The 15,996-nt window shown below is 34.1% G+C and overlaps 1 protein-coding gene across 7 annotated transcripts in view; it reads right to left on the reverse strand.

Moving 5' to 3' along the window:
- LOC130899117 (polypyrimidine tract-binding protein 2) overlaps window positions 1-15,996 on the reverse strand; it is a 365,855-nt gene that overhangs the window by 36,498 nt on the left and 313,361 nt on the right. For all 7 annotated transcript variants that reach the window (XM_057808892.1, XM_057808889.1, XM_057808891.1 and 4 more), the window contains 2 exons: window positions 13,738-13,833; window positions 5,136-5,429 (listed from right to left, as the gene is read on the reverse strand). In XM_057808892.1, the coding sequence (XP_057664875.1) occupies window positions 5,136-5,429; window positions 13,738-13,833 (390 nt within the window). The remainder of the gene's footprint in view (window positions 1-5,135; window positions 5,430-13,737; window positions 13,834-15,996) is intronic.

Genomic DNA, 15,996 nt, shown 5'->3' on the forward strand with positions numbered 1-15,996 from the left:
TTTGGTCCAAGTGTAGTCTGAGGTATTTGACTTCTGTTTTCACTGGAATTGGTATATTGGTAATGGTTACTTGCGGACAGACTCCTCATTTTGTGGTGAACATTCTCCACTGATGTAGCCATTCTTGTAGAACTTTAAGGTGCTATTGCAGCTTTTCTGATGCTCTTGTAGGGTCTGCGAAAGTAGCGTCGGTGTTGGAATATCAGCAGTATACATAAGGGCCAAGGACACTTCCTTGGGGAACGCCTGATTTTATGGGTTGATGATTGGACAAGGAGGTTTGGACTTTGACTTGTATATACCTATTACTTAGGTTACATAAGTAAAAGGAAGATATGATGGGCTGATTTTTGTTTTATTTTGAACAGTAGTTCACGTTCGTTTCAAACCGCTAGTGCACAAATACTATAATAGTGATGGAAACGTGTTTTGGGACGTGCATGGAAAGATATCTAGTCCTAGAGTGTATACAGACATTTATAAATTACAATTCATATCACCCCTACGATTTTATAGTATAATTATTTTTGTATTATCGCTTTTTGTAAAATGATTAGTTTGTATCGGCCGTTATTGGTGAAACGTGCGGAATATAAACTAATATTTCAGATCAAATTTGATATTAATTCATTCCCTCTGTTTTCCTGTTCGTTTGAATCGAATTTTCTGTTACGTGAACCATATAAACGGATTAACAGAGTCATTTGACAAAATTCATCAAGTCAATGACTAGAAAATATTAAAAACGTTTGGTATTTCCGACTTTATTTAAAAGAATTCAAACATCACATGAATTTTTACAAAACTATTTAGATAAAATTTATCCCTAACACAGAACTCAAAACTAGTGAAAGGAAAATGTCATTTTTTCACGTGTTATACACTTTAGTTGTACTACGGATTCATTTGTTATTATTTTTGAAAAAAGTTGTCCAGAAAAAATAATACATTGACTTATTTTTATATTCTACTTAAAATTGTTACTAATATTATTATATATCAACAATTTTGGAAAGTAAATAAATTTTTGGTAATTGAAATTTGATGGCGAAACTTACTGAGCTTCGACAGATTATAATATATGATTGATTTTAATTTTTTTAGCCATAGAGATATCGGTATAGACATAATCTCTTCATTGCTAAAATATCTTTGACCACCAAACTATTTTTTCAAGTCTTGGAACAAAGAATAATGTGATGGAGCTAAATCTAGCGAATAGGATGCATTAGGTAGCAATTCAAACTTCAATTCATCAATTTTGACCATTGCAATAACGGATGTGTGAGTTGGTGCATCGTCTTGATGAAACAACAATTTCTTCTTAGTCAAATGCGACCTTGCCTGCAGATGGAACGGTCTTTGTCTTCTTTGGAGTCGGTTCTCCCTTATTAGTCCATTTCTTTTCATTTGGGAGTGAAGTGACGGACCTAGGTTTCCTCCATGGTTAAAACGATGCAAACATTGCCAAACACTCGATGGAAATAACAAACGCGGCAACCATATTACGCACAGCTTCCTTATGTCCAAATTTTCTGTTATTATGCGATGTAGCACACTTTTTGGAATGCCTACTATGTCTGCCAGCTCGCGCATTTTCAGTCGACGATCATCCAGTGGATTCTCTCCAACATTCCTGGAGTCGTCACCTCATTTGGTCGACCACTGCGATGATGGTCTTCGTCTTCTGCAACCCAATATTTTACTGAGCAGTCTCAATCATTGTAGAATCTAGTTCAGCTTTTATATTAATTGGCGTAAGGCCTTTCAAATGAAAGTAAATAACGTGGCGTTTTCAAGATTGTATATTTTCTAATACAGTTGGATTTTTCAAGCAACTACCACCGCTATTTCTATAATACAGTTTAAAGATCTTTTACTGCATTAATTAAAATTTTAAGATTTTTCGAGGCACACGAGCTGTTTGGTCGCTGTAAGTGACTAACAAGGCTGAAGGTATCTTCAGAAAATTTCCTTAACGGAGAAGCGCTAAAGAGGTAAATCGAATCCAGGAATGTAAGCAGATTTGAAGACTTGAAAAACACCTTGCAGAAAACAAACCATAATTATGTATTTTACAATCATCTACCAATGTAGCTGATGTTTTTACTTTCCAAGAAAATATGTTTTGATGTCATAAGGAAACCTTTTTTTCTATCAAATATCATAGTTTGATGATCCTAGTGCTTTCAACGTTGGACGCTGATATCATTAGACGCATCGTGTGATCGTAGTGCGCATGTTTTGCTTCCAAGGTTGGCATTGGTCGTTAGACCCGCGTTAATGGAGCGGCCAACATCGAAACGATGTTGAAACCGACCCTTGTGATACAATTACAAACAGTTCTTGTCCTCTTGCGAGTGGATACTGTTCATCACATTGTTGCCACGTTTTAATTTCCTTAGGTAAGGTTCCAGCCTTCTTTCCAATGTTCAGTCGTATGTGGAAACGCGACCGTTGACAAAACGTTCAGTGTAGTACCGGCTTTAGTTGTAACCGTTTGTTTTTTTCGTTTCTATTATAATTTTTGATTTACGACGTGTCACGAGTCCATGCTTTACATTATTCACGATATTTACCACGATGTACACAAATATGAAAAAAAAAAAAAAACTAACGACGTTTTTACCGATTTACAGTTTAATAGTCTAACAACAGCGGTAATGATAATGAGTTTGATTTTGTGTGAATACCACTAATCACCTCGATAGTTATATCCATTCATTTTTATCAAATCTCAAATGTTTTAATCGATAAATATCGTCTGCGATGGGTAATTTATTTTAGATTAAAGCTGGTGGAAGTCATTATCAAAAAAATCAATAAGTATTGACAATTCCTGTTGTGTCGTTTACGTTTATATTATAAAGTCAAAATTATCAAGAAAAATTAAGAGGGGTTCGCACTCACTCATTTTCTTCTAGCCTCAACATATATAGCGACTGGTAGACTGGTAAAAATAGCAGGGAATACATTTCAAATTCTATAACGGACAATCGGTAGACCACGAAAAAGGTGGAATGAGCCAATATGAAGAAATATATCAAAATAACAATTTAAAAGGAAGAAGACGAATCAAACTGGAAATGAAGGTCTCAAATGATAGATATGTTTCACCTAAACAATAACAAAGTCTTATACAGTGTGTTTACTTAAATTGGAACCATATGGAAAACTTTTTTATTAGTGGTTTTATGAAAAAAATTATTCTTGATAAAAAGTTCTGCATGATCCAAAAGTTAGAATGCAACCGTCAGATATCAATATTTTTGAAGCATTATATGAGGTTTGTCAAAAAATTTGAATTTTGTGCAGCCACAAAAAGAATACGGAATAATTAGTAAATAATCACAAAAGCTGAATTTTCATAATAAATGACTGTAATTGCATATTTGATATAACTTTATAACATTTTTCTGTGAAAAATAAAGATACTCTTGCACAAAATTCAAATTTTTTGACAAACCTCGTATACTGCTTCAAAAATATTGATATCTGATGGTTGCATTCAAACTTTTGGATCATGCAGAACTTTTTATCAAGAATAACTTTTTTTCATAAAACCACTAATAAAAAAGTTATTCATATGGTTCCAATTTATAAGTCAACACACTGTATATTGAGATATTCTTATAATTCCCAGGTGTTTAGTTGTAAAACGACTTTGGTGTTAGATAGCCACTAAAAAATTTAGGAACGTACAAAAAGATTTTTAAAAATTATTGTTGTTTTTGATAAACGGAACCAAAACCAAAAACAAGAATATACAGAATAAAAAAATTTTGTTTTTCGCAGATATTTCCATTATCAGTTTTTGCTTAAATTTCAATAAAGACTTCAGTTTCATCAATTTCTCTTTCATTTTAGATGAATTTCTTACCGGCGAACATTTTTTTGAGACCAGTAGTCACTGGGAGGTCAGATCTGGACTATAGAGTGGACAAGGAAGCAATTCGTTCAATAAAACCATCGTTCCTTCGACTCGTGAAGCGGTGCCATATGAGGCCGTTTTTCCTCGGTTTTTCCATTCAAACTATCCAACAATTCGATGTAGTATTCGCTATCGACTTTCTCTCCCTTTTGGAGATAGTGGATGAACAATATTCCATGTGCATCCCGAAATACTGAAGCCACAAACTTCCCAGCTCATTTTAGACGCTTCGGACGTGGTTCGCCGGCTGCATAATGATCGTTTTGATTCCGGATTGAAGTGATGGATCCATGTTTCATCTATTGTCACATATCGACGCAAAAAATCTCATTTATCACGTGTCCAAACGACCTTTCTCGATGCCAAATGTTCATGCTCAATTGTAAACACACGGCCTTCTAATATTTTTGGACTTCTTTGATATCTTCTGGAGTAACAACCTCAATTGGACGATCAGAACGTTCACCATCATGGTGTCTGTACGACCACGTTCAAATTTAGCAAGTCGATAACAAATGGAGCAGATAAAATAGAGTCCAAATGCCATTGTTGAGCTTGTACAGAACTGTTTTGAATCGATTATTTCGTAGCTTCACTTAAATGGCCGTCACTTTTTTCTGACTAATCGAAACGTCATGAAATTTTACGCATAGTTTTTTGAAAGTTGGTACGTCATAAACGTCATACGGATTTGACAATAGCAGCGCCATCTGTGTGTCAATCATTCAACTTATTGAATAATGTAATAAGATTGTTGATTTTTAAAAAAATTGACTTCGTATAAGAACATCACGTATTTTGTTTTAATTTCATATTTATGCACGAAAAGAAAACTACCGCTAATTATAAAAAAAATAAAGTTTCGTAATCATCTGTAAAAAAATTGGTAATCAAATGTTCGTTTCCCCATATTGAACGCATATAATTCTATTGTCAACTTGAGAATTCAACTTCAAAGTCCTCGATTTGATCGGGATCTTAAATCGGCGCCGAACTGAAAAATCGCTTTGGAACATTAAATGATGCGTTAAAATTTTCTTTTCGGCTTTTCCGCAGGTAGCCACGTCGAACAGAATTAGTTTAAGCACTGCGAGGATTCCTATATATTCGCCGTATCGCAATTTCAAAAAAGATTTACGTAATTGTTGAAAATAAAATCGATAATATCAAAATTTTCGGGAGCTAAAAGTAGAAAACAACTCACCGCATTCGAATGTGTCTGATCCGTCTTCAATTCCTTATGATTGGAGTATTGAACATACACTGCTCGACCACGCAACTGAGCTATACAACCGGCGAAATAATTAACCATAGTTGTAGCCGATTGTTCGTCGCCCATTTCCAAAAACGCCTGGTTCTTTCCCTTTAATACTAACACGTTGGTTACCCTGCCGAATGGGAGACCGAGGTGAATTATTTCTGCTTCGGATACATCGCTCGGGATGTTCCGGATGTGGATCACTCTAGACGGTTTGCCTACGTTTTGTTCTAATTTCACCTGAAACAAATAAAAATCGATGTCGAAATATAAAATGGTTGTTTCCATACGGCACACAAAAGTTGTTGAACCCGAAGATCGTTAAAAACTAATAAGGTTAATTGTAAACCACGATTGATAAAAAAACGTGTAATTCGAGACAATTAAAAGACACGTCCAGTTAGAAACGCGACGCTAATAAATAACAAACCTTGTAAATGTAACATTTGACTATATTTTTTTAAATTATTCATCATAACATAAATACAAATATGCTGTTTGAAAGACATTCTATTATGCTTTAAAATGTGGGTATTTCTTATGTTTAACTTAATGAAATTAATGCATTAATCAAATTAAGCTTTTTTATTATCAACATAAATAGAGTTATTGACAATTTAAAACTCTCTCCCTCAATTTTTTAATAATGGATATGATCTCCTCTGTGCCCTAATAACATCCCTTATACGATTAGGCTTAGATCTAATCAAATAGATATTGTTTCTTGTGGTATATTGAGCCGCTCTTTTATACTGCAACTATAAGCTGGGATTCTTCGTTTTAGCTCATCCAATAAAAATTTCTATCGGATTTAGATCAGGACTGTATGCTGGCCATTCCATAACTCGAAAACCAACTTCTGCAAAGTAATCTTGTACGATTCTGGCGGTGTGCAGCCTTGCATTGTCATGCATAAAGGTTAATTCGTACACAGTCGCCCTTACGAATAAAGACAGATCATGCAGGAGCCACCTCCATAAGCACTCCGCTCATCAAAGCAGCAATCTGCAAATCGCTCTCTAGTCTTCGGTACATTTTCCTGCTTCAATCGCTACCAAGGAGGCATATTTTGGTCTCGACTCAAACCATAACTGATCCCTATTGTTCCAATTCAGATGATACTGTGCAAAACGCAGGCGTGCTTGCCGATGATTTCGGGTGAGTTTTGGATCAAACGTAGATGTTCTAGAGGTCAGATCATTTCACCATTAATCACCAGCGATCTATTAGTTTCATTGGCAGAAAATATTTTCATCAAACGACATTCATAAACGCTTATTTTGATTTGAAAGACAGTAGCTTTTATTTGGGTTGAGGGTTAATTAAAAGTAAATTACAATTCTGGAAAAGAAGTTTTGTTTATTAGGTCGGAAAGTTTTCAAAGAGCCCTCAACCAAAGAAAAATTGAAACTTTAATGCTAGAGATAAGCCTTCAGGACAGTAAAGGAAATATGGGAATACAAAACGCCGCTTGTAGATACTTCTCGTGGTAAATGGATCAAAAACACAATACAGTAGAGACCAATTATATGGAAGAGAAGCTGGTAGCGAAAGAATTATTTGCAGGTGTTGGCTAACAACTTAATGTTATTTAAATGTCTATTATTTGACAGTATTGATCGTATCGATGAGTAGTTGAAACCTTTCTAATGTTTCCATGCACTTTTCTTTTTCCATTAAATAAGGATTACACTTTAACGTATTTGTTTCAGCTCGTTTTACGAACTCGTCAACAAAATCGAGAGGTAATTTGATTGGGAATTTCCTTCTCGAAAATGGAAATTCTTTCCCTTTTTTTTCCTCTTCCGTGCGAGTTAAACAATGTAAAATTTCACGTATTACGGTTCTTTTATTTGGGGATATAGATTTAAAGTCTATTACACCGTTGTAGTTAGTTTTTCCTTTGTTTTTTTTTTTGATTCTAGCAGGATGTGAATTGGATTTTTTGCCATTTTCGAGATTGAAAGTTTTATGTCCGGATTTATATATTATGAGGGATATTGCATGATTAAAGGGATGTTTAGTTGGATTTGTTTTATTTGATTTTCCATCTAACCTTTTGCCACTTCTCATGAAACTTTTCACAGAAAAAGGGGCTGTAAGAAATTGTGAAAAACGCAATCAGCCTTCTGAAAATACGCAATTGGAAGAAGGAAGCTCTGAACAGGAACAACTGGGGAGGAAAACTCACGATGCGCAATTAGAAGACATCAGCTATGGACAGGAGCAACTAGGGAAGAAAATTCAGGTCTGCAGATTATGAAATATTCCTCGGAAAAAGGTGGCAGTAAGAAGTCGTTCAAAATACAATCTGTTTTCTAGATAAATACTGTTGGAAGAGACAGAAACAACTGGAATGGAAAACTTGGGAATTTCATGGTCCGCAGCAGACGCAATCAGTTTTCTAAAGATACACAATTGGAAGACATCAGCTATGGACAGAAACAACTAGGGAAGAAAATTCAGGTCTGCGGCAGGCTGTAGCTCCACAGGAGATTATAGAAAATTCTTCGGAAAAAGGTGGCAGTGAGAAGTCGTAGAAGACGCGATTAACTTTGTGAAGATACGCAATTGGAATATGGCAGCTCTAGATAGGAACAACTGGCAAGGTAAACTTGGGAACTTCATGGTGTGCAATTAGTTCATGCAAAAAGAAAACTCATGTCCTCAGCGAGCTGTAGCACCATGGAGAAAGATAAAACGAAAAAGTTGGTAGTGAGAATTCGTAGAAGAAGCAATCACCCTTGCGAAATACGCAATTGGAAGATGGCAGCTCTGGACAGGAATAACTGGGGAAGAAAATTTCGAGAACGTCAAGGCCTGTATCACCATGGAAAAGGAAGGTTAATAATATATATTCCAATGTAAAAAAGCGTATCTGGTATCAAGACATGATATATTGTGATCGATCCTTAATAAGTCTACGAAATTTCGAATTAATCCGAAGTTTTGTAGTACTTCAAAGATTGGAATGTTGAATAAACAATAAAAAAAAATGAGTAATTATTGTATTCCTTCCGTTATATATTAAAAACTCTTTCCATTGGAAATAATATTGGGAAAGCGTCTAAAAAATGTATTACGATTGTTTCAAACTCCCTGTTTTTACTCGTACATCGGGGATATTTAATTTTAATTAACTGAAAAACAAGTCTGGGCTTTCAAAATATCAAACTTCACTATATCATGTTAGTAAAAACAAGGGAGAAAGCCTTTGAGCGAAATATTCGATACGCCTTTATTTGCTCTCATACTAGAATTTCATTTTCGGAATTAAAAACTAACATTTCGCAATTTTTGCTTCATTTCGTGGGTTTTTAGTATAAATTCTCTCCCCGACACCTCTGAACTCTCCCCCTTATCTCGGATCGACAATAGAGGTATCAAGTTTCCGTTTCAATACAAAAACCTTCTACAGGTAACGCGTCTACATTATGGCGGCTGTCGGCCGATGCAATTATCTTGTATAGAAACAAATGGCGACTCTTGCGAACTGCCATAAATAAAGACTTGTTAGATTAATTATAGCACAATAAAGATTTTGTTGCTTTCCTTCCCATCTCGCCCGTTTTACGGCGACGATAAGAGAACTACTATTGTCCCTATTTTGATGCTGATGGTTAATAGCCTAATACTAACAATCACATCACTTTATGCATAAATTTTTAATGATTTTAGTTTGAATATAGTCGGAATTTTTAAATTGAGAATAAGCAAACTTAGAAAAAAAACAAAATGTAAAAGGAACGTAATTTGATTTTAAAGGTGCTACGATTATCCTTAAAATATATGGAAATCTAGGACAATAATGCTTCGAAAATTACAACCTGTTGTTTTCACAGTGTCAGGTGTATAATCAATCACTTTATATCTAACAGCTCAATCGATCACCCATTATAAAGTTCAGAATAGTTTCTCAATGCTTATATCCTGGGTAATCAAGCCTACACATACATACGCGTCCTATATTATCTCTTCATATTAACATTATTCCAGTGAAATGGCAACTTAAGTTGGTAATAATACAGGGTGGCCCAATAGAACGTGCATTTATAAGCTAAAAAAATTAATACTTGAGGTACTGTTGAAATAAAAGTTATGATAATTAGGTAATTAAATGAAGTTTTTTTTTCAAAATAACATCATCTAAATGACGGTCCTTTCCTCTAAACGCGAACGCAGATTCGTGAAAACTCTTGTCAATTAATCTGGTATGATTGCTGCCATTTCCTGGCAGATATTTTCATTTAGCTGACTGATTTCCCTCGGATTTTTCATGTAGTCTTTATGTTTGAGGTTTTCTCATAAAAACAATCAAGAGGCGTCAAGTCAGAGCTACGTGGGGGCCACCTCTTTTGGAAATTAGTCTTGTAGGGAACATCAGTCTAACAGCCGTCAAAGAATCACTGTGACAGATCGCTCCGACTTGTTGTAACCAAGTTCTCGTATTCGCTATTCTTGATCTCGCAAGCTTTGGAGTCAAATATCCCTCTAACATCGCAATATAGCGATGATGCTTCGTCCTTGTGAATCTTCAAAGAAGAAAGGTCAAATAATTCATTTACTTGAGTTTGCTGCCCATGCCGTTACTTTCGGACTATGCGGTGGTTTTTGATGTTTCATTTTTGGATTTTTTCGATCCAATAACGACCAGGATGTTGCCAAAAGTGGAAAATCGACTAAGCAATTCTTCAGCAAATGTCAACCTTGATCCAAAGTCAGTATCTTTTAATTCCTGTGTTAACTGGAGCTTATAAGGATGCAGCTCAAAATCCAACTTCAAAATTCGCTTTAAACTTCTTCGTGACAAGTTTAAAGCCACCGATCTCTTCCGAGTAGACACATGCGGATTTTCTCGTACTGACTCCTTCACCCTATCGATATTATCGGTTGTCCTAGACGTTCTTGGACGACCTTTTGCTGATATTTTAATTAAATTTGCACTCGGAGCTTCATCAACGTGTCTTAATCCATATTCTGAACGATACAGTCGCGTTGTCAAGACAAAAGCGACGCTTTCCGTCGAAGTGACTCATGGCTACTACAACTCCACGAGAACAAATATCCAACCACGCTAGGCTTCCCCCGCCCACACACCGTTTACCTCGCGAAAAAAGTGCAATATGTACGTTCTATTGCGTTACCCTGTATGATACTTGAGCTTTGAGATTAGACAAATGAGAACAATTGTTTTTAAAAATATTCTCCTATAAGATCAATACACTTTTGCAAGCATTCGAGCCAATTTTCATTCCGATTGAGGTACCTCCAAAACGTGTGTTTTGAACGCATCAACTGCTTCTTCAGGTGTAGAAAAACGCAATATTTCCAGAGCACACCTCGTATAAAAATGGATTTGTAAACAAAAAATTGTTTATTTATACCAATATCAAAATTGTTATAACATTTTTGTTTTACAAAAGTCGTTTTACGTTTCTGGGGATTCTAATTTTAGATATTTCTCAGGATAAAAACGTATTTTAGTGTGTGAAGAAATCAAATTTCGGTATTGATATTCTGTATAAAACATGTCAAACAACTGACTATTTGATGGGGAAAAACATCGAATCAATGTCTCGTATTCATCTGATTTATCACTCAATGACTTTTTTTTTGTTCCCCACTGTCAAACAAAAGATGCACGGACGGCAAAATTTATTACTTCAAGAATTTTTCGAAGACATTCTACGATATCGGTTTTAGAGTGGAAAAAGTTTTCGGCAGTTTTGATTTGAGCGCATGCTAAAATGTATAGATCTTAAAGGCGAATATTTTGAAAAAACAATAAAAATTAGTAGTAGTAAACCAATTCCTGGTATTCTCGGACCTCGGTCCTTATGATACGAGAATATATACTCATAGTTGTCGATGTAAAATTCCTATAATATTCTTTTGTATGATTTACGATAGAGTTTGAGAAAAAACTAGTTTTTCACATAGTTCATACACACCTTTTACTGTATATTTTTTCAATTTTTTAATTAATATATATAGGGAAACATTTTTTTTTAAATTCGAAAATTTTGTAGGCAGTTAAACATTCCAGTGAGTCCGTCATATTACGTGACGTCATAGGTATAAAATAAATAATGAACTTATGATATAAAGTAAATACGATAGTTAATCTAAAATAAGAATAAATATTAAACTTTGATTAATCTGAAAAATGGTATATAAATCGTGTTTTGTGACATGATACCATGATTAAAACACCTGATCGAGTTTTTTTATGATGCAAAAAAATTTGATTTTACAACAAAAATGGTTTGAAAGTTTGACGATACTGCGAGATGTAATTAGTTTTTGTTGTCAGGATTATTTTAATATTAGTAAGATTCAAATTTAGCTTATTTTAATATTTTATAGTAATAAAGTTTATTATGCTTGTAATTTTTATCGTAATTGTGTAATTAACTCAACCTATAAAAGTTTTATTCACTTAGAAAAATGTTTCATTTATATGTGACTAATAAATAAAAACTGTATTATAACAGCACACGCGACGTTGCCGGCAACGATAATCTCGTGATCATCAAGGAGACAACTGCGCAACTGGAATTTTACGATTTTCAATTAAGTATTTAGAAATTTTCTCACTTTTGATTAAATATTTTACTTTCTGGCATTATTCCATATAGAGAACTCATTTAATAAAAAAAAATAATTTAAAAAAATGCGAGTACTCTATTGGATTTGATCCGTTAAGGTTTATTCACTTATATATATATAGAAAAATGTTTCATTTATATGTAACAAATAAATAAAAACTGCATTATAACAGCACACACGACGTTGCCGGCAACGATAATCTAGTGATCATCAAGCAGACAACTGCGCAACTGGAATTTTTGCAATTTAAATTATATATGTAGAAATTTTTTCACTTTTGATTAAATATTTTACTTTCTGGCATTATTCCATATAGAGAACTCATTTAATAAAAAAAAATAATTTAAAAAAATGCAAGTACTCTATTGGATTTGATCCGTTAAGGTTTATTCACTTATATATATAGAAAAATGTTTCATTTATACGTAACAAATAAATAAAAACTGTATTATAACAGCACACGCGACGTTGCTGGCAACGATAATCTCGTGATCATCAAGCAGACAAGTGCGCAACTGGAATTTTTGCGATTTTCAATTAAATATTTAGAAATTTTCTCACTTTTGATTAAATATTTTACTTTCTGACATTATTCCATATAGAGAACTCATAAAATAAACAAAAAAATAATTTTAAAAAAATGCGAGTACTCAATTGGATTTGATCCATTTTTCTTTTTGAAAATATCATTTAGCGTCATTGCCCTTTTCAGTATCCCTAGTCCCTGATACAAAAACTTGGTTCGCTATTGTCTATTGTGTTATTATTATTACTATACGAAATCAGAAAAGAGATTCTATCTCTCCCAACAGTTCATCCTGTTCCAAATTGAAAAAGAAGTTTTCTGAACTTCGCTACCCGTTTTGTTGTATATTAAATGGAATATCAAACTTTATAGGAGGACGAGAATAGCCATTGTTAGTTTTAAATTTGTTCTCTCGTCTTTAGATTTCGGCGTTATGGAAACAATGGATACACTTCGGGGAAAAGTGGCAGTAGGTGACGAAAAGGGGGTGTAAATATTATATAAAGACAATGGTCGATGGTCGGTTGGCATGACATTCTTCTTTGAAATAATGACTCGAAATAATAATTAACAGAAAGTTTGAAAATGAGAATTTGATATAGGTTATTAAAGTTTTCTCATCCATTATCAGAAATTTGATAAATAGGAGATGTAGTTTCTTTATTATGCTCTTAATCAAATTTTCCACGCACTTGTGGTAAGTCTCGACTAGGATAGCCTTCAGTTCAGAGGTTTGGAAAAGAAGAAAAAGTCACTAAGATCCGAATCTCGCGAATAGGTTGCCGGAGCGATGATTCTTTTCGAGTTTGCCAAAAAAATCAGTCACAATTAACGCTGGGATGTGATAGTGCAAAATCGTGGTGGAAAATCCATGGAGATATCTGAGAAAGACCTAGTAGTACTCCTTATTGCCCGTTTAACCTTCCGGAATTAATTCATGATGAACCACACTACGTTTTGAGGTGTCAGCGTGAAACACTTCGTTCTAAATAACCCAATCCATTAGATTTTCCACCACGATTTTGCACTATCACATCCCAGTGTGATTGTGACTCCGGTAGCGTAATCACAACATTTTGCTTTCTTTGTGACTTTTTCTTCTTTTCAAAACCCCTGTATTGGAGGTTATCCTGGAATTCCATTTACAAGACAAAAGAAGAGGATGGGCTACTCGCATGAGGCAAGTTTTTGACGACTTCACGATCTTCATTGATCGCTTTGTGCAGCTCGTTTGCGATAAAATAAACTCCCCGACGCTTCCGCAGCCACGTAAACAAATAGTTGACAAACACAAAGTTTGTTTGACAAAAAGTTGTATCAAAAAAATGTTACCGACTGGATTTTCTTACGAGCACATCAATACATTAAGCCGGATCGAACCAATATAAAAAAATAATTTGTAAATTTACTTACTTTTTTGGCATTTTCTTGGTTGTTGTTATCGGAATGTGGTGCAGATGGAGCCATGACTGATACGTTAGATTGTGATAGTAATTCGTCGCTACCTCTCTGAAAAGAAAAATACAAGATTCAAAATTTTTATTGGGAGATAACAGAGGATTCTCGGAGGAGTGTTGATTTGTCGAGCTGATTTGGGTATATTGGGCATGTAGCCAGAATGGACGAGGATATTTGGGTAAAAGATTGTTGTAAAGGGAAGACGAAGTCAAAAGGAGAAGAAGGCGCCCACGGAAATAATAGATAGAAGCATGTAGAGAAGATTTAAGAAGAATAGACGTGAAGCAGTCTGAACTCCAAGTCTTACAAGGCCTGTTGAGATATTTATTAATGTTTTCGTAGTGGCAGTGTGGCAAATTAAACACCAAAGTGTACTAACTCTAATGTATTTCGAATACTTATGTATCCATCTTCGGGAAGTGAAATTATGGTCACATAACAATGTAAAAATGTGTATAAAATTATTAAAAATTAACTCCATTAATTAATTGAGGTTTGTGGCGTATTGACATTTATTATCAAATCAATATTCAAATTGATGCGTGATTTAAATATGGAATATATTGATCCTGGTTGCTATTCAAATTGTTTTGAATTTTTATTGGTTAGATTAGGGTAGATCGTTATGAATTAAACTGAATATTTATTGGTTAGATTCAATTTAAGCTTTTATAGGTTAGATGAGGTTAGTTGGTTACTGATGGCCTTGAATTTTTTATAGATTTTTTTTTGACATCTAAAAGGTTATTTAAATCAGTTTTCTTATTAATACACTGTTAATTAAGAGCAATATATTGTCAAAACTTTGACAGGTTCATAATTCATACAATGACCTTCGTAGAAAACGAGTGATACCAACGAGCATCTATCGGGTTATAATTTACGTCACTTTTCTGAGAAATATATGACAAACGTATTTTTTTTCATCACAATTTAAACAAGGAATTTCATTAAGTAAATAAATTTTTATAAATATTATAGAGACAAAGATAATATTACGAACTCGCCTACTGATATAGACCGTGAGGCCGGTACTGTTAAGTTTGGCGTATGCGACGACTATTCGTATTTTTTTGGCGACTATTTGTTTATATTCCCGTGACTCATTTTTATAGAGACAGTATTATAGGGATTTCAAGAATCTGAAATATTTAGAACGTGATTTTAATATATAAAGCGGAATTTTAGCAGTTGTAGTCTGTAAACAATTTCAAATAGTGAATACATCGAGACAATGCCAAATGAAGTCAAATATATATTTGAATAAATTGAAAAACAAGTGGAAAAGCATTTTTTGAACATCATTTTCTTGTTACGTCACTGAATTTAATTCCCAAAGCTTGCAGTGTTAATACGTACATATATATATATATATATATATATATATATATATATATATATATATATATATATATATATATATATATATATAGTGGTTCGTCGCTTATAAATGCACAGTGTTACACTTGATGCTGTCGCCTCTCAACGCCAGTCATTATTTCTCTCCGATAGTAAAATCCGTTAAGAGCCTTTTGTGTTTTCATGAACGGAAACACACTTTCCGACTCTCCGCTCTTTTCTCTAAGCGGCCGTTTTGGCATTTACGATCACTCAAGATTATATGGTTAAATATAGCTGCTACTGCTGCCGTTGCCCACTTAATCCGAATATAAAATATATATTTGGAAATACATAAACTGCTTCGAACGTATATTTCATGTATCCAAATTTTAATAACCGACAGAAAAATTTTATACGTTTATAATCTAGAATGGAAAATTTTTTTTTTTCATTTTCACTTGTATTTACTAAACTAGAGAAAGCACAATCTCCAAAAGAAAACGACTGAGCTTCAAGTTGAAGAGCACCATCCGCAATATTGCATTTTGAGGTACCTCAAAACCTTTCCAAACTTAGAGCTATCTTATTGGAAGTCTAGACAGTCCAGGGTACGAGAATGGTCCCAAAAGTACCTGGTCTGACCTAGAGATGGCGGTAGTTGTAGTAGAAAGTATACAATCTATACAGTATATGTTTCAAGTTTGAAGACGCCGCGTTGTTTGGTAATTGGTTGGCAGCCATTGATAGTGAACGTTTACTAGTAAATTTGTAAACATAAAAGAAAGCTGTGAGCAAGATGGGTGCCGCGTTTTCTCACAATGGAACGAAAATAGCGTTGTGGAGATTACCGTGGATGAAACGTGGGTCCATCAC

Source organism: Diorhabda carinulata, chromosome 10 (genome assembly GCF_026250575.1).
Source record: "Diorhabda carinulata isolate Delta chromosome 10, icDioCari1.1, whole genome shotgun sequence".
In the NCBI taxonomy this organism is placed as follows: domain Eukaryota; kingdom Metazoa; phylum Arthropoda; class Insecta; order Coleoptera; family Chrysomelidae; genus Diorhabda; species Diorhabda carinulata.